Here is a 20,248-nt window from a genome sequence, read left to right as displayed (position 1 = left end):
ATATGAAAATCTTTATTAAAATCCTTGATGAGTCATTGAAACTAGACAAACAGATCAGTTCGGTTATTGGCTCCAGTTTTTGGCTACGTTTGCTGTCTAAAGGTAAACACTTTTTAAATCCCACCACTCTAGAGAAGGCTGTCCATGCTGTTATTACATCACGGTTAGACTACTGCAATGCACATTACTGTGGCATGTCAAAATCCCAGGTTTCTCGCCTTCAGTTGGTCCAAAATGCTGCTGCTAGATTTATTTGTAATAGCAGAAAACATGACCACATTCCCCCTCTTCTAAGAGGACCTCATTGGCTGCCTGTCCAATTCAGAATTGATTTAAAGTGCTTTTACTGGTAAATAAATCCCTCCATAATCTAGCCCCATCCTATCTCTCAGAGCTGCTTCATTTTTACACTCCCCTGAGATCTCTTATGTCAAGTGATCAGAATCTTCCTTCAGTTCCTCAGTCCAGGCTGAAACGTAGAGGGGACAGCGCTGTCTCTGTGGCGGATCCTTGGTTGTGGAACACCTTGCCCCTTGAGATTAGAATGGCTCCACTATTATCCATTTTCAAATCACTTCTTAAAACATACATTTTTAGCTTGGCTTTTGAGATTATTTTAATTGTCCTTTCTACTGCTACATTTTACAGACGTTTCTCTAGCTTTATTTCTGTTTTTATATTCAGTCAGTCTTGTGACTGCTTAAAAATGTGCTCTATAAATAAATGCACTTGAACTTTATGAAATAAATTGTTTAATTGTAATGTGATTTTATTACTTTGTTTACAAGAAATAAATAGTGCACTAGGTTTATTATTTTAGTAACTTGAAAACGTACAGTATGAAATATTAAAGAAAAATATTTTAGAAATGAAATACAGCTAGTACATTAATTTCATAAAATTCATGAGCTAATTTCTAAACAGTAGAAGCTATGCATTTGAATCAAATCCTGCAGTTGTTTTACTCTATTTAATTTGATCTATTTTATTTTTCTTTTAATATATATATATACTGATAATAAATGACCTAACTTAAATTATATATCATTTATCTTTTTGGTCACTTATTTTTATTGGAAAAGTTTAAAATAAAAAGTGAAAGGTCTTTTACTATGTCTGCTATTTCATTTTAATCATGTATGTATTTTTTATTCAATAAAAATAATACATAATATAAGCTAATAGTTAACAGCATCTGAAACGCTCTTTCGCCCTCACCAACATGGCGCCTCATTTACTCCGTTTTACGTAGCAGCCTTGAATTATGGGATATTTGTCATGTACTGCTACCAGATCAGTTACTACATAACACGACCATTCAAAACTCTCAAATCGTTTTTAATTCCAGCTGTTCCCAGATCAGAAGCAGACTGACACCTCGCGTACACCGGAAGCACTAGTGGGTCTTCTCCCATTGTCAACAGTAAACTGTATACGTGAGTTTACTGATGAAAAAAGCTTTATTCACCCTTTAAACAACATTGAAACCATCTGATAAATCGACTTATTCTCAGTAACACGTAGAATATATATATAAAACGCCAAAATGAACGTGACTCTTGCTGTGAAACAGTACATTTCCAAAATGATAGAGAGCAGCGGACCTGGGATGAAGGTGCTGCTGATGGACAAGGAGACGGTGAGTCAATTTAGGATATGCCACTGTGTTTTAAAGGCTTTAAAGATCAATAATAAAAGCGCTCATATGTATGAACCACAGATAAACTAGTACTTTGTATAGTATAAATAGCGTTTGCTGACCTGTCATGTGTCAAACAACTGAACTTTAACTCTGAAGTAAATGGCAGTCAGCAGGCTAACGTTACATTGAGGTAAAGTTTATATTCGGACTTTCGCGTCCAATAAAAATAGTGAAGCAGAATTTAAAAAGGTTAGGGTTAATACAGGTTGATTATAACGACGTACTGTTATGGACAGTGAAATGTAATCTCAAGGGGCGACACGGTGACTCAGTGGTTAGCACTGTCGCCTCGGCTGGGTCAGATGGCATTTCTATGTGGAGTTTGCATGTTCTCCCCGTGTTGGTGTGGGTTTCCTCCGGGTGCTCTGGTTTCCCCACAGTCCAAACACATGCGCTATAGATTAATTAAATAAACTAAATTGGCTGTGTGTGAATGTGATAGTGTATGGTAGTTTCCTAATACTGGGTTGCAGCTGGAAGCATATCCGCTGTGTAAAACATATACTGGATAAGTTAATGGTTCATTCCGCTGAATGAAGGGACTAAGCCGAAGTCGAATGAATAAATGTAAACTCAAAATAATAAATAATTCTGATAGTAAATTCTGAGGAAACAAATACTTCTGAATTTTTGTCACAATTTATTTTTGTTTTCATCTCTCAAATAAGAAATGTTAAAAAGAAAAAATGCATTTGCCTAAATTCTAAGAAAAAGTTAGAATTGTGAGATATCACAACAATAAAAGTTAACATCTCGCTATCATTCCTTATTTGCTACTTTTTTTCAGAATCAAGAGATGGAAACTACACTTAGGGTGCTTTCACACCTGTGAATTGATTCATTTGTTCAGAAACAGGGATTAAATTGTTACAGTGTTGCTCTTTGCTCTTGGAGCAGTTTGCTTTCACACTGCAAAGTTTAAATGGACCAAAATAGCTAAAACAAGTCATGTCGCTACTGAAAAAAAAACAGTATAAACCAGCCTAGGCTGGTTGGCTGGTTTTAGCTGGTCAACCAAGCTGGTTTTAGAGGGGTGTTGGTCACTTCCATGCTGGTTTCCAAAATTACAATTTGCTCTTTATTTACTCTCGCTCCAAACCTGTAGACACCAGTACCAAACAGCATTGTTTATTTGTTTTCTAGACCAGTATAGTGAGCGTGGTCTACACACAGTCTGAGATCCTGCAGAAGGAAGTTTACCTTTTTGAGCGCATCGACTCACAAAACCGAGACAACATGAAGCATCTTAAGGCGATATGCTTTCTCCGACCGACCAAGGTAGACCTGTTTTTAGTTGTATCATGGTCTTTGATTTAGACTAGACATGTCTAGATTATTTCATACTTCTATAATATAATATTTCACACCCTCTTTGATTTCAGGAGAACGTAGAGCACCTGATTCAAGAGCTTCGGCGGCCCAAATATAGTGTCTATTTCATCTGTGAGTGCAAGTAATTTACAGTTCAACACAAAAGCCATCCCATGAAGTATTTATTCTTTTTAAATGTTTCCCGAGTTATGTTTAATAGACAGATTTTTTTTCAACACTTTTTAAAATATAATTAATTTCTAATAATTTATTTATTTTGTCTTGACAGTACATACAATTTTACTATTTATTTTGCAAGATATAGTGTTTTGTTCTGTAGTCAAAAAAATGAGACATCTGTGACTCACCGGCCACTTTATTAGGTACACTGGTCCAACTGCTCGTTAACGCAATTTTCTAATCAGCCGATCACATGGCAGCAACTTTAATGCACTTAAGTATGTTACAAACAAGATATGCAGCAACATCTCTGAATGCACAACACGTCCAACTTTGAGGTGGATAGGCTACAACAGCAGAAGACCACACCAGGTGCCACTCCTGTCAGCTAAGAATTGGAAACTGAGGCTACAATTCACACAGGCTCACCAAAACTGGACAATAGAAGATTGGAAAAACGTTGCATGGTCTGATGAGTCTTGATTTTTTTATTTATTTTTTTGCTGCGACATTCAGATGGTAGAGTCAGAATTTGGCATCAGCAACATCAAAGCATGGATCCATCCTGCCTCGTATGAATGGTTCAGGCTGGTGTAGGTGGTGTAATGGTGTGGGGGATATTTTCTTGGCACACTTGGGCCCATTAGTACCAATTGAGCATTGTGTCAACACCACAGTTTACCAGATTATTGTTGCTGATCATGTTCATCCCTTTATGACCACAGTGTACCCTTCTTCTGATGGCTACTTCCAGCAAAATAACGCATCATGTCATAAAGCGTGAATCTTCTCAGACTGGTTTCTTAAACATAACAATGAGTTCACTGTACTCAAATGGCCTCCACAATCACCTGATCTCAATCCAATAGAGCACTTTTGGGATGTGGTGGAAAGTGAGATTTGCATTAGGGATGTGCAGCCGACAAACCTGCAGCAACTGTGTGATGCTATCATGCCAATATGGAGCAAAATCTCTGAGGAATATTTCCAGTACCTTGTTGAATCTCTGCCACGAAGGATTAGCCAGTACTAGTAAGGTGTACCTAATAAAGTGGCCGGTGATTGTATGAGTAAATTATATTAATCGTAGTAATTTTTCCATATTTGTAAACACTTTTTTTTTTCAGCCAAACTAAATCACAATAAAGTTTCTCCAGAACAAATATTATATTAAAAGTAATTATTATATTATTATAACATACCATTACATTATATATAATACGAAATGCTGTGCAAAATAAACCTGCCATGTTAAATGATGTAATTGAGAAAGAATTAAATTGTTACTAAGAATTTTCTCTTCAACTGTATTTGCAGAATATATGCTAACAGGGTTCTAGAAAGATGCAGATTTCACTGGCTTTTGGATTTATTCTCTGCAGATTTCAGTAACGTGATCAGTAAGAGCGAAGTAAAGGCTTTGGCTGAGGCAGATGAACAGGAAGTAGTTGCAGAAGTGCAGGTAATTAAAAAGCATTAAAATAATATTTTCAAGCTTTGCATATGTTGTTTCTCCTCAGACAATTTGACTTGTGTTTCTCCAGGAATTCTATGGAGATTTCATTGCCGTGAACCCTCATCTTTTCTCTCTAAACCTTCAAGGAGTATCCAGGGTAAGAGAAAAAAATGAAGGCTTTTTATTAAACAGGCTTTTTTAAGGGAACCTAACGCTTTATTTTGTTGCTTTGAATGTTTTGTCCTGCATTTAATGAGTTTTAAATTGAAATAATGTATGATTTAAGTGGGTGCAATCATATATTACATATATTCAGGGCTTTACATTAACTTTTTTAATCACCGGCCACTGTGGCTAGTAGTTTTCCAGTGTTACTAGCCACAATTTTGTTGTTGGGAAAATATTTTTATATGCATAAATTTGATGTCGACATGCAAAAATTACTTGATTTAAATTTTGTGTTATGTCCACATGCTCCTCATTCATTTCACTTTTTGTGTGTCGAGTATGAGTTAGCTCAATGAGCATGAGCAGGTCATGGTTTCATAGTGTTATATGGCAATTAGTTTTTATTTCACATGACTTTTTTTAGGGCTCAAAATTATTGATGTACCAAATTTATCTCTATTACCACACGGAACAATAATTATTTCTTAGCCACAAGTTTTTAATGTGTCAAAACAAGCAAAATATAGCTGTATACGAAACTTTTTATTTAACAAAACATTTCTTAAAAAAGAAAGAAAAGCAATTGACTTTTAAAAAATAACTATTGTCATGTATCAAAAATATGCACAGTAATCTGTCGTGGCTAAAGATCTCTCGGATCAACAGTTAACTGCACATAAATGGAGAGTTCATCTCCCATTAAAGCGATGTTGTAAAAAAATAAATAAATAATTAAACCATTTTAACAAAAATAAAAGCAAATAAAACCGTAAGCAAATGAAAGCAGGTGAAACATACCGTGTGTGATAATGAAAGGATGATCACATGCTCACGGTTAACTTTAGGCCATTTAATAATCTGTTCAAAGTTAAAGTAACCGGTGCTGCTTAAAAAAAGACACATTTTGAGCTCTTAAAAGCATCAGGACTGTGGGTGCATGTTCATCACTATTTGTCTAGTTTATTTGAAAGAGAACCGATGACAGTTGTGTTTACAGAACCTGTTCCAGACACGGTTGCTTCACAATTCGGGAGCGCGCACGCGTTAAGCAGTCGTGCGTCACATCAGCTGTTAGCGCGAGCGATCATCCTCTCATACGGTATTCACTTGCTTTCTTCTGCTCGCGTGATCACAATTATTTTACTTCTCGATTCTAAGATCACATTTGCACTCATATTGGGCCATCCTTATATTGTCGAACCCTGCTTTTAGGAAAACTACAATTTAAAAATTATTTTCAACCAGCCAAAGTGGCTAGTGGGATTGTCTGTCTAACCCGCCAAAGCTGAAATATACCCGCATTTGGCGGGTTGGCAGGTGTTAATGTAAAGCCCTGCATATGTTTTAAATTAGCATGTCCTTTAGAAAGTATGCAATTTCTGAAGCAGCCATCCTTTATTAATCATTTATCAGTCAAAGATCCATATATGATAACTTTATTGGTATAAATTACCATGTAAAAATCTTTTTTTTACTCTTAAAGTCTCATAATAACTCCTTGTAGCGCCTGTTTTCGCGATTGTCTTAGAACTTCCATTTCAGTCGCCTATGGGAGAAATGACTAGCAATAATAAACGGCAAAAAACGGTCAAACTACTTGCTCTACAAACAAATGTTTGCATGACTATACAGACCAAGTAGAATAATATAACAAGGAAATATCAGTTTGCAACATCAAGCAGTTTTTAATGTCTAAAAATGAATGGAAGTGAATGAGAACGGAAGTCTCGTGCCAAAAAGATTCAAATGGCAGCGCCCACTCGTCTGCGGAGAATAAGGTCAATTAAGGGTTAGTAAGTAAATGAACCGTTTTGAATGAATCGTTTAAACTACTGGTTCACTGAATCACTCATTAAGACAGGTACTTGCTGCCACCTACTGGCAGTTTTAATATTTTTTTTCATACCTTCACAACTCTTGATTTTGTCTGGCTTTGAATGTCTCTGTATGTTTGTAGGGTCGCAGTTGGGAGCCCAGTGTTCTTCCTCGTGTCACTCAAGGTTTGACATCAGTTCTGCTATCCCTGAAGAAATGCCCCATGATCCGCTACCAGCTCTCGTCTGACATGTCTAAAAGACTGGCGGAGAGCGTCAAAGTATACATACTCTATACATTTATTTAACTCAGACTTTCTTCTTCTCAAACAAAGATTTATCAACACATGATCTGTTTGTGTTTCTCCACAGCAAATCATTACTAAGGAGTACGAACTGTTTGACTTCAGAAAAACAGAAGTGCCTCCTCTTCTGCTGATTTTGGACAGAAGTGATGATGCAATCACTCCTCTTCTCAATCAGGCAAGAAGACATGTCTCTATTGTTACTGTACACCTCTGAATCTCAAATTACAGAACCAGAGCCCGTATTCACACAACAGTTTATCCTCCCACTAAGAGGTCTTCTAAATAGCAAAAATAAATCAATAAATAATAATAAACGTTTTGTTTGTAGCTAATAACTTTCTCTTTAAACCTATTTAGTCTTAAAGTCTTAAAGGGATAGGTCACATAATTCACACAGTTTTTTTGTCCTGCTGAACCTAAAAGAAGATATTTTGAAGAAAGCTGAAAACTCGTAACTAGTTACTTCCAAAAAAGGAAAAATAAAGAATATGTAAGTCAAAGGTTACACGTTTTCAGCATTTTCCAAAATTCTGTGTTCAACAACACCAACAACAGAAAAAACTCAAACAGGTTTGTAACAAGTGAAGGGTGAGTAAATGTTGACAGAATATTCAGTTTTGGGTGAACCATCCCTTTAGGCTAAGAGTGAGGGCGGGGTTGACCTGATTGCGATGATGATGTCACCTTGAGTACAGATTATGCGTGCTATGATTGGCTGATGGGAAGAGGGAGGAGTCTCTGTCAGAGCTTAATTTATGAAAACTCTGTAGAGCATGATATTCATTCATTAATTTTCCTTTGGCTTAGCCTCTTTATTTATCAGGGGTTGCCACAGTGGAATGAACCGCCAACTAATCCAACATATGTTTTACACAGCGGATGTCCTTCCAGCAGCAACCCAGTTACTGAAAAAACATCCATACACACTCATCCACACACATACACTACGGGCAATTTAGTTCAGTTCACCTATCAGTTTCAGTTTCCTTTATTTATGTCATTCAACACATCACAATAGAATTGTAATGCAGAACGTAATTACGTTGCAACAGACCCAACAAGAACATAAAAAAACATCACTATACAAACACTATAAAATCCTAACATGATAAATAAGCTTTTATAATTCCATAAAAATATAATTATATAACATAACATAACCTATTTTTTTAAAAATCTCTGAAGAGAATAACTTAATACTTTAACACCTATTTCACCATTTGTTGTAATATTAACAATTTATGCTAGTTTAACAAATGTATTGATTTATGTTTAACACTAGCTATCAACAATGCTTAAGAAATGGTATTATTCAAAAGTCTTATAATGACAGGATAAAAACTATCCCGAAACCGCACTATACTGCATGTGTTTGGACTGTGGGGGAAACCGGAGCACCCGGAGAAAACCCATACCAACACTGGGAGAACATGCAAACTCCACACAGAAACGCAAACTGACCCAGCCGAGACTCGAACCAGTGACCTCCTTTCTGTGGGGTGACGGTACTAACCACTGAGCCACCGCCCAGAGCAGGATATTATGTTACCATATTTAAATAAAGTGTTCAAATGAAAAATATTGCCACATTCAAACAAAGATTTTATAATGTAGGCTAGTAAAGAATTGCATTGTTAAAATGATCTTACTTGCTTTTAGTATTTTGGACATTCAATAATTTCCTCCAGTGTTAATAAAGTGTGCATTTTTAGAAAATAATCAAGTAAATATATTTTTAATTGATTTTAAAATTATGTAAAAGTGGACAAAATGATATTTAAAGGACATGTATGTGCATATATTTATGCAGTGTATGCAAATATATTTATGCAGGAAATAAATATTTAGAAAATAAATGTACACATTTTTAAAAACATATTTCTGACCATTTGGGATTATATTCTTGATTAAGGCAATAACTTGTTAAAAACTCATTGTGGTACTATTGGGCAAAAATGTAGGAGTCTTTAAATAATAAATAAATTAATTAATGTATTTATTATTTTCTCGTAAATTTTCAAATATAGCCTTAAGATGTTTTGTGAAAACAGCTCCAGATCTTCATTCAAAATCTTAGACAGACCACCAGAGGGAGGTAGAGCCCATGTTTTCATTCTGGATTATATAGAAAATGCTTTGAAGGCATTTTCAGTGTTGTTATATAGTGCTAGACATTAAAAGCAAAGCTTTTTATTATTTTTCTCCACTCTGAGGTTTACTGGAGTCAGCGAGTGCTGTTTGCTTTTGCTGAAATCTGTCTTACTGCAGCACATTAAACGCTACATAATGATGAAGTGTTTGATTTTTGCTGCAGATGCTTGATGTGCTTGTGTTTGCTTCCTCTAGTGGACGTATCAGGCCATGGTTCATGAGTTGCTGGGCCTTAATAACAACCGCATAGACCTGTCCAGAGTGCCTGGAATCAGTAAGGACTTGCGGGAGGTGGTCTTGTCTGCTGAAAATGACGAGTTTTATGCAAATGTGAGTGGCTGATTTGATGTTTTTAGCATCAGTGGATTGTATGACATTATGAAATTAGTAGATTTTTTTTTTTATAAAAATACACAATGAAGTCTTAGAACATGGAAATACAGAATATAAATCTAAAATCAAACAAAAAGTGCTTCATGGGTAATTAATGTGTCTGTGCTCTTTGAATAAGGGATTCACAAAGATAAACTTAAAAAGTATAAGTCCTAAGGCACTCGAAAAATAAGAGAAAAATATTTTTATTTCAAAATTTTTACTTATTTTTCGAGTTAAATGAATATTGATATAATTAGTATAATTATTATTGGTCATTTACAGTAAAGATAATAACTTTAAAAATATTAAAAGTCATTATCATTACATTAAATGAGCAATAATAATTATTGGTGATTGAAACTTAATTGTTTAGTTTTTTTGTGTGTGCTCTCAAAATGTTATACATTTGCTTATTTAACTTGTAACTATAAGATTTAAAGATGTTTAGCTGAAACCGGGGTCCTCTGAGATTTTTGGGCATGTTTAAATAATTAAAAAAACTAAAATCAAATACTAGATGATTCTTAAATCATTGCCTCCAATAAATATTTATTTCAAATATTTATTTTTCTCCCTTCAATTATTATGCTAAGAATATAATTTATTTTAGAAAACTAAAGAATGAGAAAAATACTAACTTCATTTTTCTTCTTTAGTGATTTTGTGTTTATGTGTTGTTTTTCTCTCAATAAGAACTTATACCTGAATTTTGGCGAGATTGGAACAAACATCAAGAACCTGATGGAGGATTTCCAGAAGAAAAAACCCAAGGACCAACAGAAGTTAGAGTCTATATCTGACATGAAGGTGAGTGGAGCACTGCTGAACTTTAATTAATACTGTTCACTGTAGCACATCTTAAAGGGACAGTTCACCCTAAAATTAAAATTTAATCACTATTTGCTCACCATAAAGTGGTTCCAAACCTTAATAGTTACTTGTTCATGTTAAACACAAATTAAGATAGTTTAAAGAATATTAAAAAACAGGTAACAATTGACTTCCATATAGTAGTTGTTTGATATGCAGATGTCAGTGCTGTTCACTGTAGCACATCTTAAAGGGACAGTTCACCCTAAAATGAAAATGTACTCACTATTTACTCAGCATCAAGTGGTTCCAAACCTTTAATTTTTTATTTCTTTTGTTTAACACAAATGAAGATATTTTGAACAATGTTAGAAACTGGTAACATTGACTTCCATATAGTATTTGTTTTATATACAGATATCAATGGGGACCGGCTTCTAACATTCTTCGAAATGTCTTCAAAAGGATTTTCAGCCTAAAAAAGGATTTGTTGGATTTTCAAAACAGAAAGTTCAGTTTTGGGTGAACTGTCCTTTTAAACGAGGAGTAAATCATGTCAACCCTTGTTGCAAAACTTGCTATTATTGTGTTACCAAAATTTCTGACCGCTTTCCGGCCCCGTTGTAGGCTTTTGTGGAAAACTACCCCCAGTTTAAGAAGATGTCAGGCACCGTCTCGAAGCATGTGACCGTGGTCGGAGAGCTGTCTCGTCTGGTCAGCGAACGGCAGCTGATGGAGGTGTCGGAGGTGGAGCAGGAGCTGGCCTGTCAGAATGACCACTCCAATGCACAACAGGTGGGCATGCAAACTACTATTTGACTGTATTTGCATTTTTGATACAGAACCTCATTTTAACGTACATGACTTTCAGCTTCCTTTAGTGTGAAATGGTAAAATAAATGCCCTTCAACATTTCTATTCAGCAAGAACTCATACATTTATTTTAAAAGGGACATAAGTAACTTTTGAAAATTGTGTTTTGACTTCAAAGAATCTTGAAAATGTGTGTTACAAATAATAAATACACACCTAACTGTACATTATATATATATATATAACATACATATATATATATATAAACAAATACTTTATAGAGTATATTCATAATAATATGATATAAACTGATATAATATAGTGTTTTATAATGTTTAACACAAGACTGTAGCAGTAATGCTGAGCAATGGTTCTGAACATTTTAAATACATATTTTTTAACTTTAAACAGTGAAACATTTATATTATTATCACTGGTAATATTTAAAAATTTCACAGTTTTTAGTGCAGCCTTGATGAGCAAAAGATAACTTTTTAAAAGCTGGAAAGAAAAATCTTTCCGACTTTAAGCATTTTAACAGGCCACAAAGTCCCGTGTGATTTTCTACAGCATGTTAAGATGAAATAAGATGAAATAGTCACCTTTTTTAAGATTTACTCACTTTTTTCTTCAGATGCTCAGGCGTCTTTTGCAAAGCCCTCGTCTTTCTGAAATTGATGCTGTGCGGCTGGTGATGCTGTATGCGCTTCGCTATGAGAAACACAGCAGCAGTATTTTACCCAGCCTTATGGAGGAGCTCAACCGCAAGGGAGTGTCTGAGAGACACCGCAAGGTCAGGAACTGTGTCAGAGTTTTATTGTTGGCAAAAACGGATAAATTGAATTCAGGTATTTCGTAAAATTATCCAGAAATGAGTTCCAAAATGTTCCTAATGATTTAAACAAGCTCAAACACAAATGTGTTTTAATTTCACACACCTCATCATCATCGTATCCACCCAAACACAACATTTATTATTAACGTTAATCCTAAACTAAATTAAATAAAGTGAAACTGAAACTAGCATGTGGGTGATTCTGAAATTGTGGGTGCATTTTGGATTTCTTAGTTTAACTTTCTATTATTGTTCAAAAACAAAAAAATTAATGAAACCTTTCCAGTTTTGTTTTATAACACAAATTCTATCAAATTATCTCTGAAGGTATTGCTTGTATGTGTATTTAAGGGCGATCATTCATTCATTTTCCTTCTATTTAATCTCTGATTTATCAGGAGTCTCCACAGCGGAATAAACCGCCAACTATTCCGGCATATGTTTTACCTTGCAGATGCCCTTCCAGCCGCAACCCAGTACTAGGAAACACCCATGCATAGAATACTCTGTAAAGCACTGATAGAAAGCATGTGACTTGCGCCAAATGATGTCACTTCTTCCGGGAAACTCTGGAATGCGGGAAACTCTGGAGGCGTGCCATTATTCTTCTCATTAATTTGAACAAACTGTTTAGGATTCACCATTAGACAACAATTAGTAATAGAATCAAATGTAGCCTGTCACATTTAAGTGTTTTGCTTTATTATACATTATTAATGCATTCAGTTTACTGTATACATATTTATACATTTTTTGTTTATCATTTCAGTTTAAAGAAAACTAATTGAATGTTCCTGCAATTCTGGAATGAATTATGTATGAAGTATATTATATTATGCTTGTTTTGTGCAAAAAACATGATATATAGGTGAAGTCAAAATTATTAGCCCCCCCTTATTTTTTTTAAACTTTTTTAAATATTTCCCAAAGGATGTTTAACAGAGCAAGGAAATTTTCACAGTATGTCTGATAATATTTTTTCTTCTGGAGAAAGTCTTATTTGTTTTATTTTGGCTATAATAAAAGCAGTTTTGCATTTTTTAAACACCATTTTAATGACAAAATTATGAGCCCCTTTACAATAACCTGCCTATTTAACCTAATTAACCTAATTAAGCCTTTAAATGTCACTTTAAGCTGTATAGAAGTGTCTTGAAAATATCTAGTGAAATATTATCTACTGTCATCATGGCAAGGATAAAATAAATCAGGTATAAAAACTATTATTTTTAGAAATGTGTTAAAGAAATATTTTCTCCGTTAAACAAAAATTGGGGAAAAAAATAAACGGGGTCCAATAATTTAGGGGGGCTAATAATTCTGACTTCAACTGCAAATTAAAAAAATAATTAAGTAAAATTTTGCCTCCCTCTATACTGCAGATGGTACACGCTGTGGTGGAATATGGTGGAAAACGAATCAGAGGAAGTGACCTCATCACTCCCACAGATGCTGTTTCCATTACAAAGCAGTTTTTCAAAGGACTTAAGGTAGCTCACCTGTTTACCAATGTGTTATTCACTATACCACATTATATGTCTGGTTTGCATGTCATAAATGCTAACATGCATGCTCTGAAAATGTGTGTGTGTGTGTGTTTGCATAGGGAGTTGAGAATGTGTACACGCAGCATCAGCCGCTTCTTCATGACACGCTGGATCAGCTGATCAAGGGTCGTTTGAAGGACAGCCAGTTCCCATACCTCGGGCCAAGTTCACTGAGAGACAGGTGACACAGAAATATAATTAGATGCACACTCATGCATTAATGATATACGGGCACGCGTATAGACAACTAATGGAAGTGTTTTGTTGTTGCTTTAAAGGGGTGGTTTACACAAGAATGAAAATGTAGTCATCATTTATTCATCCTGGTGTTGTTTCGTGAATTTATACCTTTCTTTATTTTTTGGACCCTATTAATCCTTTTGTACTGTTCAAATTAGCTACCCTTTCATTATGTTCGGGGCTGTTTTTGCCCCATTGACTTCCATTATAACAACAGTTTTTGATTGCAAAGCCATAACACCATGCATTCTTGATTGTTGCTGGTTTTATCTGTTGGGAAGAAATACAATGAGTAATTTGTACGGTTGATCATCAGTTGTCAGCATTAACCCTTAAGATAGGCCTGTGCAAAACAGTTTCTGGCTTTTATGTGCAGTTCTATGGAGTAAAACAGCAGATTATAGTGTGCGTGCATGAATACACTTACCATGATTACTATGTTCTCAGAGCTGAGCTGCTTATTTTGATTTTCTCAGACATATCAAGTGCACAAAGGTCACACACACACACATGTTTGTTTTTGTAAAAAGTGGGTACAATACATGGGTTTCCATTAATTTCATACTGTCTAAATCATATATTGTATTGCCCTCACCCCACCCCTAAACCCAACCATCACAGGAGACTATGTGCAGCTTTACTCTCTGATTAATCTCATCCTGTGGGATTTGTAAGCTTTTTGAGAAATGAGGACGTCACCAATTTCCTCATATTTCACCTCGTTTTTGTAATACCTGTGTCATACCCATGTCATTATACACATTTGTGTCCTGATATGTCACAAAAACACATACACATTTGATTATTTTATTTGGAATGACTAATACTAAAAAAATGTTTGTCATCCGAATAATCACAGAGCCCTTTCTGTTACAATTACTAAGTATCTTTTACAGGACAATAATAAAATCCCCTCTGCACCTCTGGGTCACAATTAAAAAGAACGTGTTAACCAGGGGTCACCAAACTTGTTCCTGGAGGGCCGGTGCCCTACAGATTTTAGCTTTAACCCTAATCAAACACACCTGAACAAGCTAATCAAGGTCTTGCTAGGTATACTTGAAACATCCAGGCAGGTGTGTTGAGGCAAGTTAGAGCTAAACCCTGCAGGGACACCGACCCTCCAGGACCGAGATTGGTGACCCCTGGTGTAAACAAACAGACAAATAAATCAGATATAGGCAACAAATCAGAATTGGGCATCAAGACCTGACTGTGTAAACGGGGCCATAGATTGCCACATATTTTTTTTGATATGCTGTAATAAATTTGAACATAATTTTTTTCTTAATTACCACATGTACTTAGACGTGGTAATTAAGACACGTGCCCAAACGGAAACTCACATTTTTATGCAAAACCTTTCCTCTTTCCCTCCCCCGACACTCCTACCTAAACAGAGCTGGACACACCCACTTTCCTGACTTTTTTTTCAAACTAGATGTGCGAAAACACCCTGCTGAGACGGGGGGGTTTTGTGGTCCTATAAATGTTTTATGTTCATTTCACTTAATTTGTAAAAGCAATTACATTAACTTAATTTGTATTGGGACAACATGATGTAATTTTGTGAAACCCGGCATTTTTTTACAGTGTGTGAACATGTCTTTACGTCTACATTTTTGTGTTATGAAAACAAATGAAGGGCATACAGCATTGTAACCACACTACAGTGAGTAAATGATGACTCTATGGCTTTACAGATGAACTGTTCATTCTCAATTTTAAACATTCAACCATCAAGTTGCATGATTAATATACTTTAAGTACAGCTTTGTACTTCAAACGCTGGAACAGCAGTTACATAAATGCTCTCCTTCACACCCTCAGACCTCAGGACATTATCGTCTTCATCATTGGCGGAGCTACTTACGAAGAGGCTTTGACTGTTTACAACCTGAACCGCACAATGCCAGGCGTCCGCATCGTGCTCGGGGGCACACACATTCACAACACTAAGAGGTCAGAGTCTAAATGCTTTCACCATCTTTCCTCGCCCTCTGGCGCTTGAGCAATTTTCAAGAACGATACCGGATGCAGAATGACGTTATGTAAAGAACAAACATGGTTGTCTTTGTATGACTGTGTTTTTCAGATGAGTGAGATTTCACTGATGCTGTACAGTATTGGGATTCTTGTTTTAGCACGGTTTTATCATTCTAATTTATGGCAAATATAAATAAGGGTCAATGATGAGACGCCATTTTGGTGTTCCTATCAAATTAAATATATAGAAGACATTTTTTCATGTATAGAATCATATTAGATGCAAGTAAAGCATCTACTTTTAAATAAGCAATAAAGGTTTCAAACAACTCTTGTGAAAATAAAAGATGAAAATATGGGTGCGATAGTGTTTCATCACCATTCAGTGTAACAGATATAAAGATAAAACAACATAATTTTGTACTTATTAAAAAATGTACTCTACTTATTAATATGACTTTATATGAAGAGTTAACAAAATCAGGTAACAATTTTTTGTTTGTATAGTACAAACTGCAAAAAACTAAATTATTTACTAAATATTTAATTTATTAAAACTTAAATTATTATATATATTTAAGTATATATATATATATATATATATATATATATATATATATATATATATATATATATATATATATATATTTATATATATATATTTATTTATATATATATATATATATATATATATATATATATATATATATATATATATATATATATATATATACAGTTAAAGTCATAATTATTAGCCCCCCTTTTTCTTTTTTCCCCCAATTTCTGTTTTATGGAGAGATGTTTTCAACACGTTTCTAAACATACTAGTTTTAATAACTCATTTCTAATAGCTGATTTATTTTATCTTTTCCATAATGACACTAAATAATATTTAGATATTTTTCAAGACTCTTCTATACAGCTTAAAGTGACATTTAAAGGCTTCATTCATTCATTTTTTTTCTTTTCAGCTTAGTCCCTATACTAATCTGCAGTCGACACAGTGGAATGAACCGCCAACTTATCCAGTATATGTTTTTATGCAGAGGATTCCCTTCCAGCTGCAACCCATCACTGGGAAACATCCATACATGCTCATTCACACACACACACACACACACACGCACACACACACACACACACACACACACACACACACACACACACACACACACACACACACACACACACACACACTACTCCACACAGAAATGCCGACTGACTCAGCCAAGGCTCAAACCAGCGACCTTCTTGCTGTGAGGCGATTGTGCTACCCACTCCGCCCACATTAAAAGGCTTAACTAGGTTAATTAGGTTAACTAGGCAGGTTAGGGTAATTAGGCAAGTTATTGTATAAGGATGGATTGTTCTGTGGATTAATGAAAAAAATATTGCCTAAAGGAGGCTAATAATATTGACCTTAAAATGGTGTTTAAAAAATGTAAAACTTCTTTTATTCTAGTCGAAATATAACAAATAAGACTTTCTCCAGGAGAAAAAATATTATCAGACATACTGTGAAAATTTCCTTGCTCTGTTAAACACAATTTAGGAAATTTTTCAAAAAGAAAATAAATCAATGGGGGGCTAATAATTCTGACTTCAACTGTATATCTACCTGTCTTTCTGTCTGTCTATGTATGTGTGTATGTATGTATGCATATAGCAGCAAAATATGATAAATAGGAACATAAAACCTACTGGTTTAAGGAGAGTGGTAAAGTGTAAAGAATTAAAATAATAATTCATTAGTATTTTGGGACTGCACTATATGTCTGACAGCACGCTATATAAACAATTGTTAAAGGAAAACTCCACCTTTTTTTTAAAAAGGCTAATTTTCAAGTTAAATGGTTGGCTTTTTTAATCCATTCAGCCGATTTATTTTATTTTATTTTATTTTTTTATTATTTTTCTGACAGCATTGTTATTAGCTTAGCTTAGCATAATGAATTTAATTGGATTTGACCATTAACATTTTGTTTAAAAAATTAAAAGTTTTGATAATTTTCCTATTTAAAGCTCAAGTCTTCTGTAGTTACATCATGTAATAAGAATAAAGGAAAATGAAAACTTTTTTCTTACTATTTATCTTATTATTTACTATCTAACTTTTTCTTACTATTTTCTTGGCCAATATTGCTAGGAATTATTCTGTTATTCTGGCTTAATTGTCAAGAATCTATGGCTGCACCAGGTAGACCTTAAATAAGAAAATTATCAAGATCTTTGATTGAAAAAAAAAATCAAAAATATTTTAATCTTCAAATCAGATTTGATTTATTGTGCTAAGCTAAGCTAAAAGTGACCCAGCCAGAACAAGTAATTGGCTGAATGGATTTAAAAATGATTCAGGCCAATTGTTTAAGTCTAGGAGATTTGTAAAATAAGCCTTTTTCAATAAAAAGGTAAAGTGTTCCTTTAAGTTGAATGCTGTTTGAGTTGGCATAAATAAATGCATATACTGATTGGACTGAAAAATTTAATTTGTTCTTCTTCTGTGTTCAAGTTTCCTGGAGGAAGTGATGCTCTCTGTGGGTTCTGGCGGTGACCGGTCTCAAATCGGAGGCCGTCAGATGAGCCGGCGCTGAACGGTGATGGAAAAGCTCATTATGTACACTCACACTCTAGTCTGAACCCTGATCTGAGCACAAGTTTCCTCTTTTCTCTCTCCTGACATTCCTTTAAAATACTCCAGATTGTTTTAGGGAAGAAAATAGTAGCACTGCACAACAAGGATTAATTTTACAGTTTCTACACTATTTAATTATCTAGGTTAATGTCTTATAAATATAAACAATTATGTAATATTAATAAATATTCTATTGTTATTTTTTTAATTTGTGTTCATTCATTATGCAACATGAATTTAAAAAAATAGTAGTGTTTGTGTTGAAAACACTGACCTAGATTATTAAATATTGTATTACTAGTTCTTGTGTGTTAAGTATTATCAGAATAACACATATTTTAAGTGATGTGTGAAACACTGTAAATGTCATTACTTATATGACTGTGTGTAAATAATGTTTATATCTCCAGAAGTGTTCACAATGACTGCTTTTATTTATTAGTTCTACTGCGTTTGAGTGTTTTTTGACTGTACATATATCTGTATATATAACTTGGGTGACCGTGATGTGAAATGTTGCATCAAAATTGTCCAAAACAAATCTATAAAATCACTTTGCTTCAAAACCAGCTAATTGTAAAAGCTATTTTGATCTCTTTAATGCTTGGCATTTGAACAGCTGTACCTAATAAAGTGGCCGGTGAGTGTATATTTATTTGCAGTCTGTTTATGAAGAAGCTCATTTGCTCAAAAGGTGTACGATTACTGTAATATTAATTTAATATCAAAGTTATTTAACTGAGCTGGCTTTCATTTATTACTTTAAAAATTAAAAGCTAAATTGAGATCTTTCCAGAGTCTAAATTTTAAACCCTTGAAAAAAGCCTTTGTTTTTATATCTCAGCATGTTTCTTCATACGTTCATACGTTCATACGTATGAAAGCGAACCGCACCAAGAACAAAGAGCAACACTGTAACTATAGTAATCTCTGTTTCGGAACAACTGAATCGATTCCCAGGTGTGAAAGCACCCTTAAATGCTATTTTACAATGTATTAAATTATGTATTATTTATAGGGATGTAACGGTATCAGAAGTTCACGGTACGATCATACCTCGTTATGAATGCAGTACGGTATTTATTGAATCATTTACAGGAAAAACAAAACTAATGAAAAGACTCGAAAAAAGTGCCAAAAGTGTTTATTTACCTTAGCACTGAACATATCAATGACATACTAATTAGCCATCTATCTAAAAGTTTCGAAACAGGAACTTCAATTTTATCATATAACTATAACTATAATCTGGTAAAAGCTGGGATGCCTGGGCATTTACAATGTCCCCTGCAACAGATTTTTTTTTATATTTTTTATTCCCTTTTATTTGGGACTGAGGTTTCTGGGACAGAGAGATATGATTTAGCCAAGGTTGACAGCAGCGGGTAACAATGTGCATTGTCTTTCTACCACTTGAGAGGACAAGCCATGAGTGAGATAGAGGTCTCTTTGCAGTACAAGTCAATGTCTGCATCAATCTGAACAGTGTGCTGTGTTCTGCAGTCCCCATGACTGTTATTAGTCGTATTTCCCAGCTTATATTTCACCACAGTCTGGCAGTGCCTGTATACCGTTTTTTTCTTTTTCTGTCACCTTTTCTCCTTTTTCGTATCTTTTTAGAGAGAAACCGAAATGCTTCCACACATCCGATTTAAAACCTGCTTTAGGTTCGATCATTTCCAGCTCTTTTTCTTCCCCGCTACTAGCAACACACTCCATTTCCGCATTACTGGATCTGTAGTAACAACAGACCGCAAAGGATGATGGCCAGGCCTGGGCTGATGGGAATTGTAGTTCCAGCTACCTCCCGTTCGCTTCATTCGCCTGAGCAAATTTTTCTCAGAAATATAGTTTTATTGAGTCATGCGCCTACGGTAATATTGAAAAAAATTACTATTGCGGTATGACGGTATTTACAGT

At 34.6% G+C, this 20,248-nt stretch overlaps 1 protein-coding gene and 1 long non-coding RNA gene across 2 annotated transcripts; one reads left to right on the top strand and one right to left on the bottom strand.

Annotated features, from left to right (window-relative positions):
• The first annotated feature begins 1,416 nt into the window (after window positions 1-1,416).
• Window positions 1,417-18,977, top strand: vps45 (vacuolar protein sorting 45 homolog). The gene is given in 15 exon segments (NM_001256656.1): window positions 1,417-1,639; window positions 2,846-2,980; window positions 3,085-3,145; window positions 4,576-4,655; window positions 4,738-4,806; window positions 6,775-6,912; window positions 7,004-7,114; window positions 9,286-9,420; window positions 10,159-10,272; window positions 10,903-11,070; window positions 11,723-11,881; window positions 13,306-13,413; window positions 13,530-13,651; window positions 15,541-15,672; window positions 18,206-18,977. Coding segments are annotated over 15 exon segments (1,707 nt in total). The 5' UTR covers window positions 1,417-1,546; the 3' UTR covers window positions 18,288-18,977.
• On the bottom strand, window positions 12,862-16,094 carry LOC148679844 (uncharacterized). The gene is made up of 2 exons (XR_015945500.1): window positions 15,177-16,094; window positions 12,862-14,768 (listed from the first exon to the last, which is right to left on the bottom strand). It is a non-coding gene; the product is annotated as an uncharacterized LOC148679844 (long non-coding RNA).
• Window positions 18,978-20,248: the final 1,271 nt, after the last annotated feature.

This window comes from Danio rerio, chromosome 19, assembly GCF_052040795.2.
Source record: "Danio rerio strain M-AB ecotype USA chromosome 19, GRCz13ab, whole genome shotgun sequence".
Lineage (NCBI taxonomy): Eukaryota > Metazoa > Chordata > Actinopteri > Cypriniformes > Danionidae > Danio > Danio rerio.
This window is presented reverse-complemented; position numbering and strand designations above follow the sequence as displayed.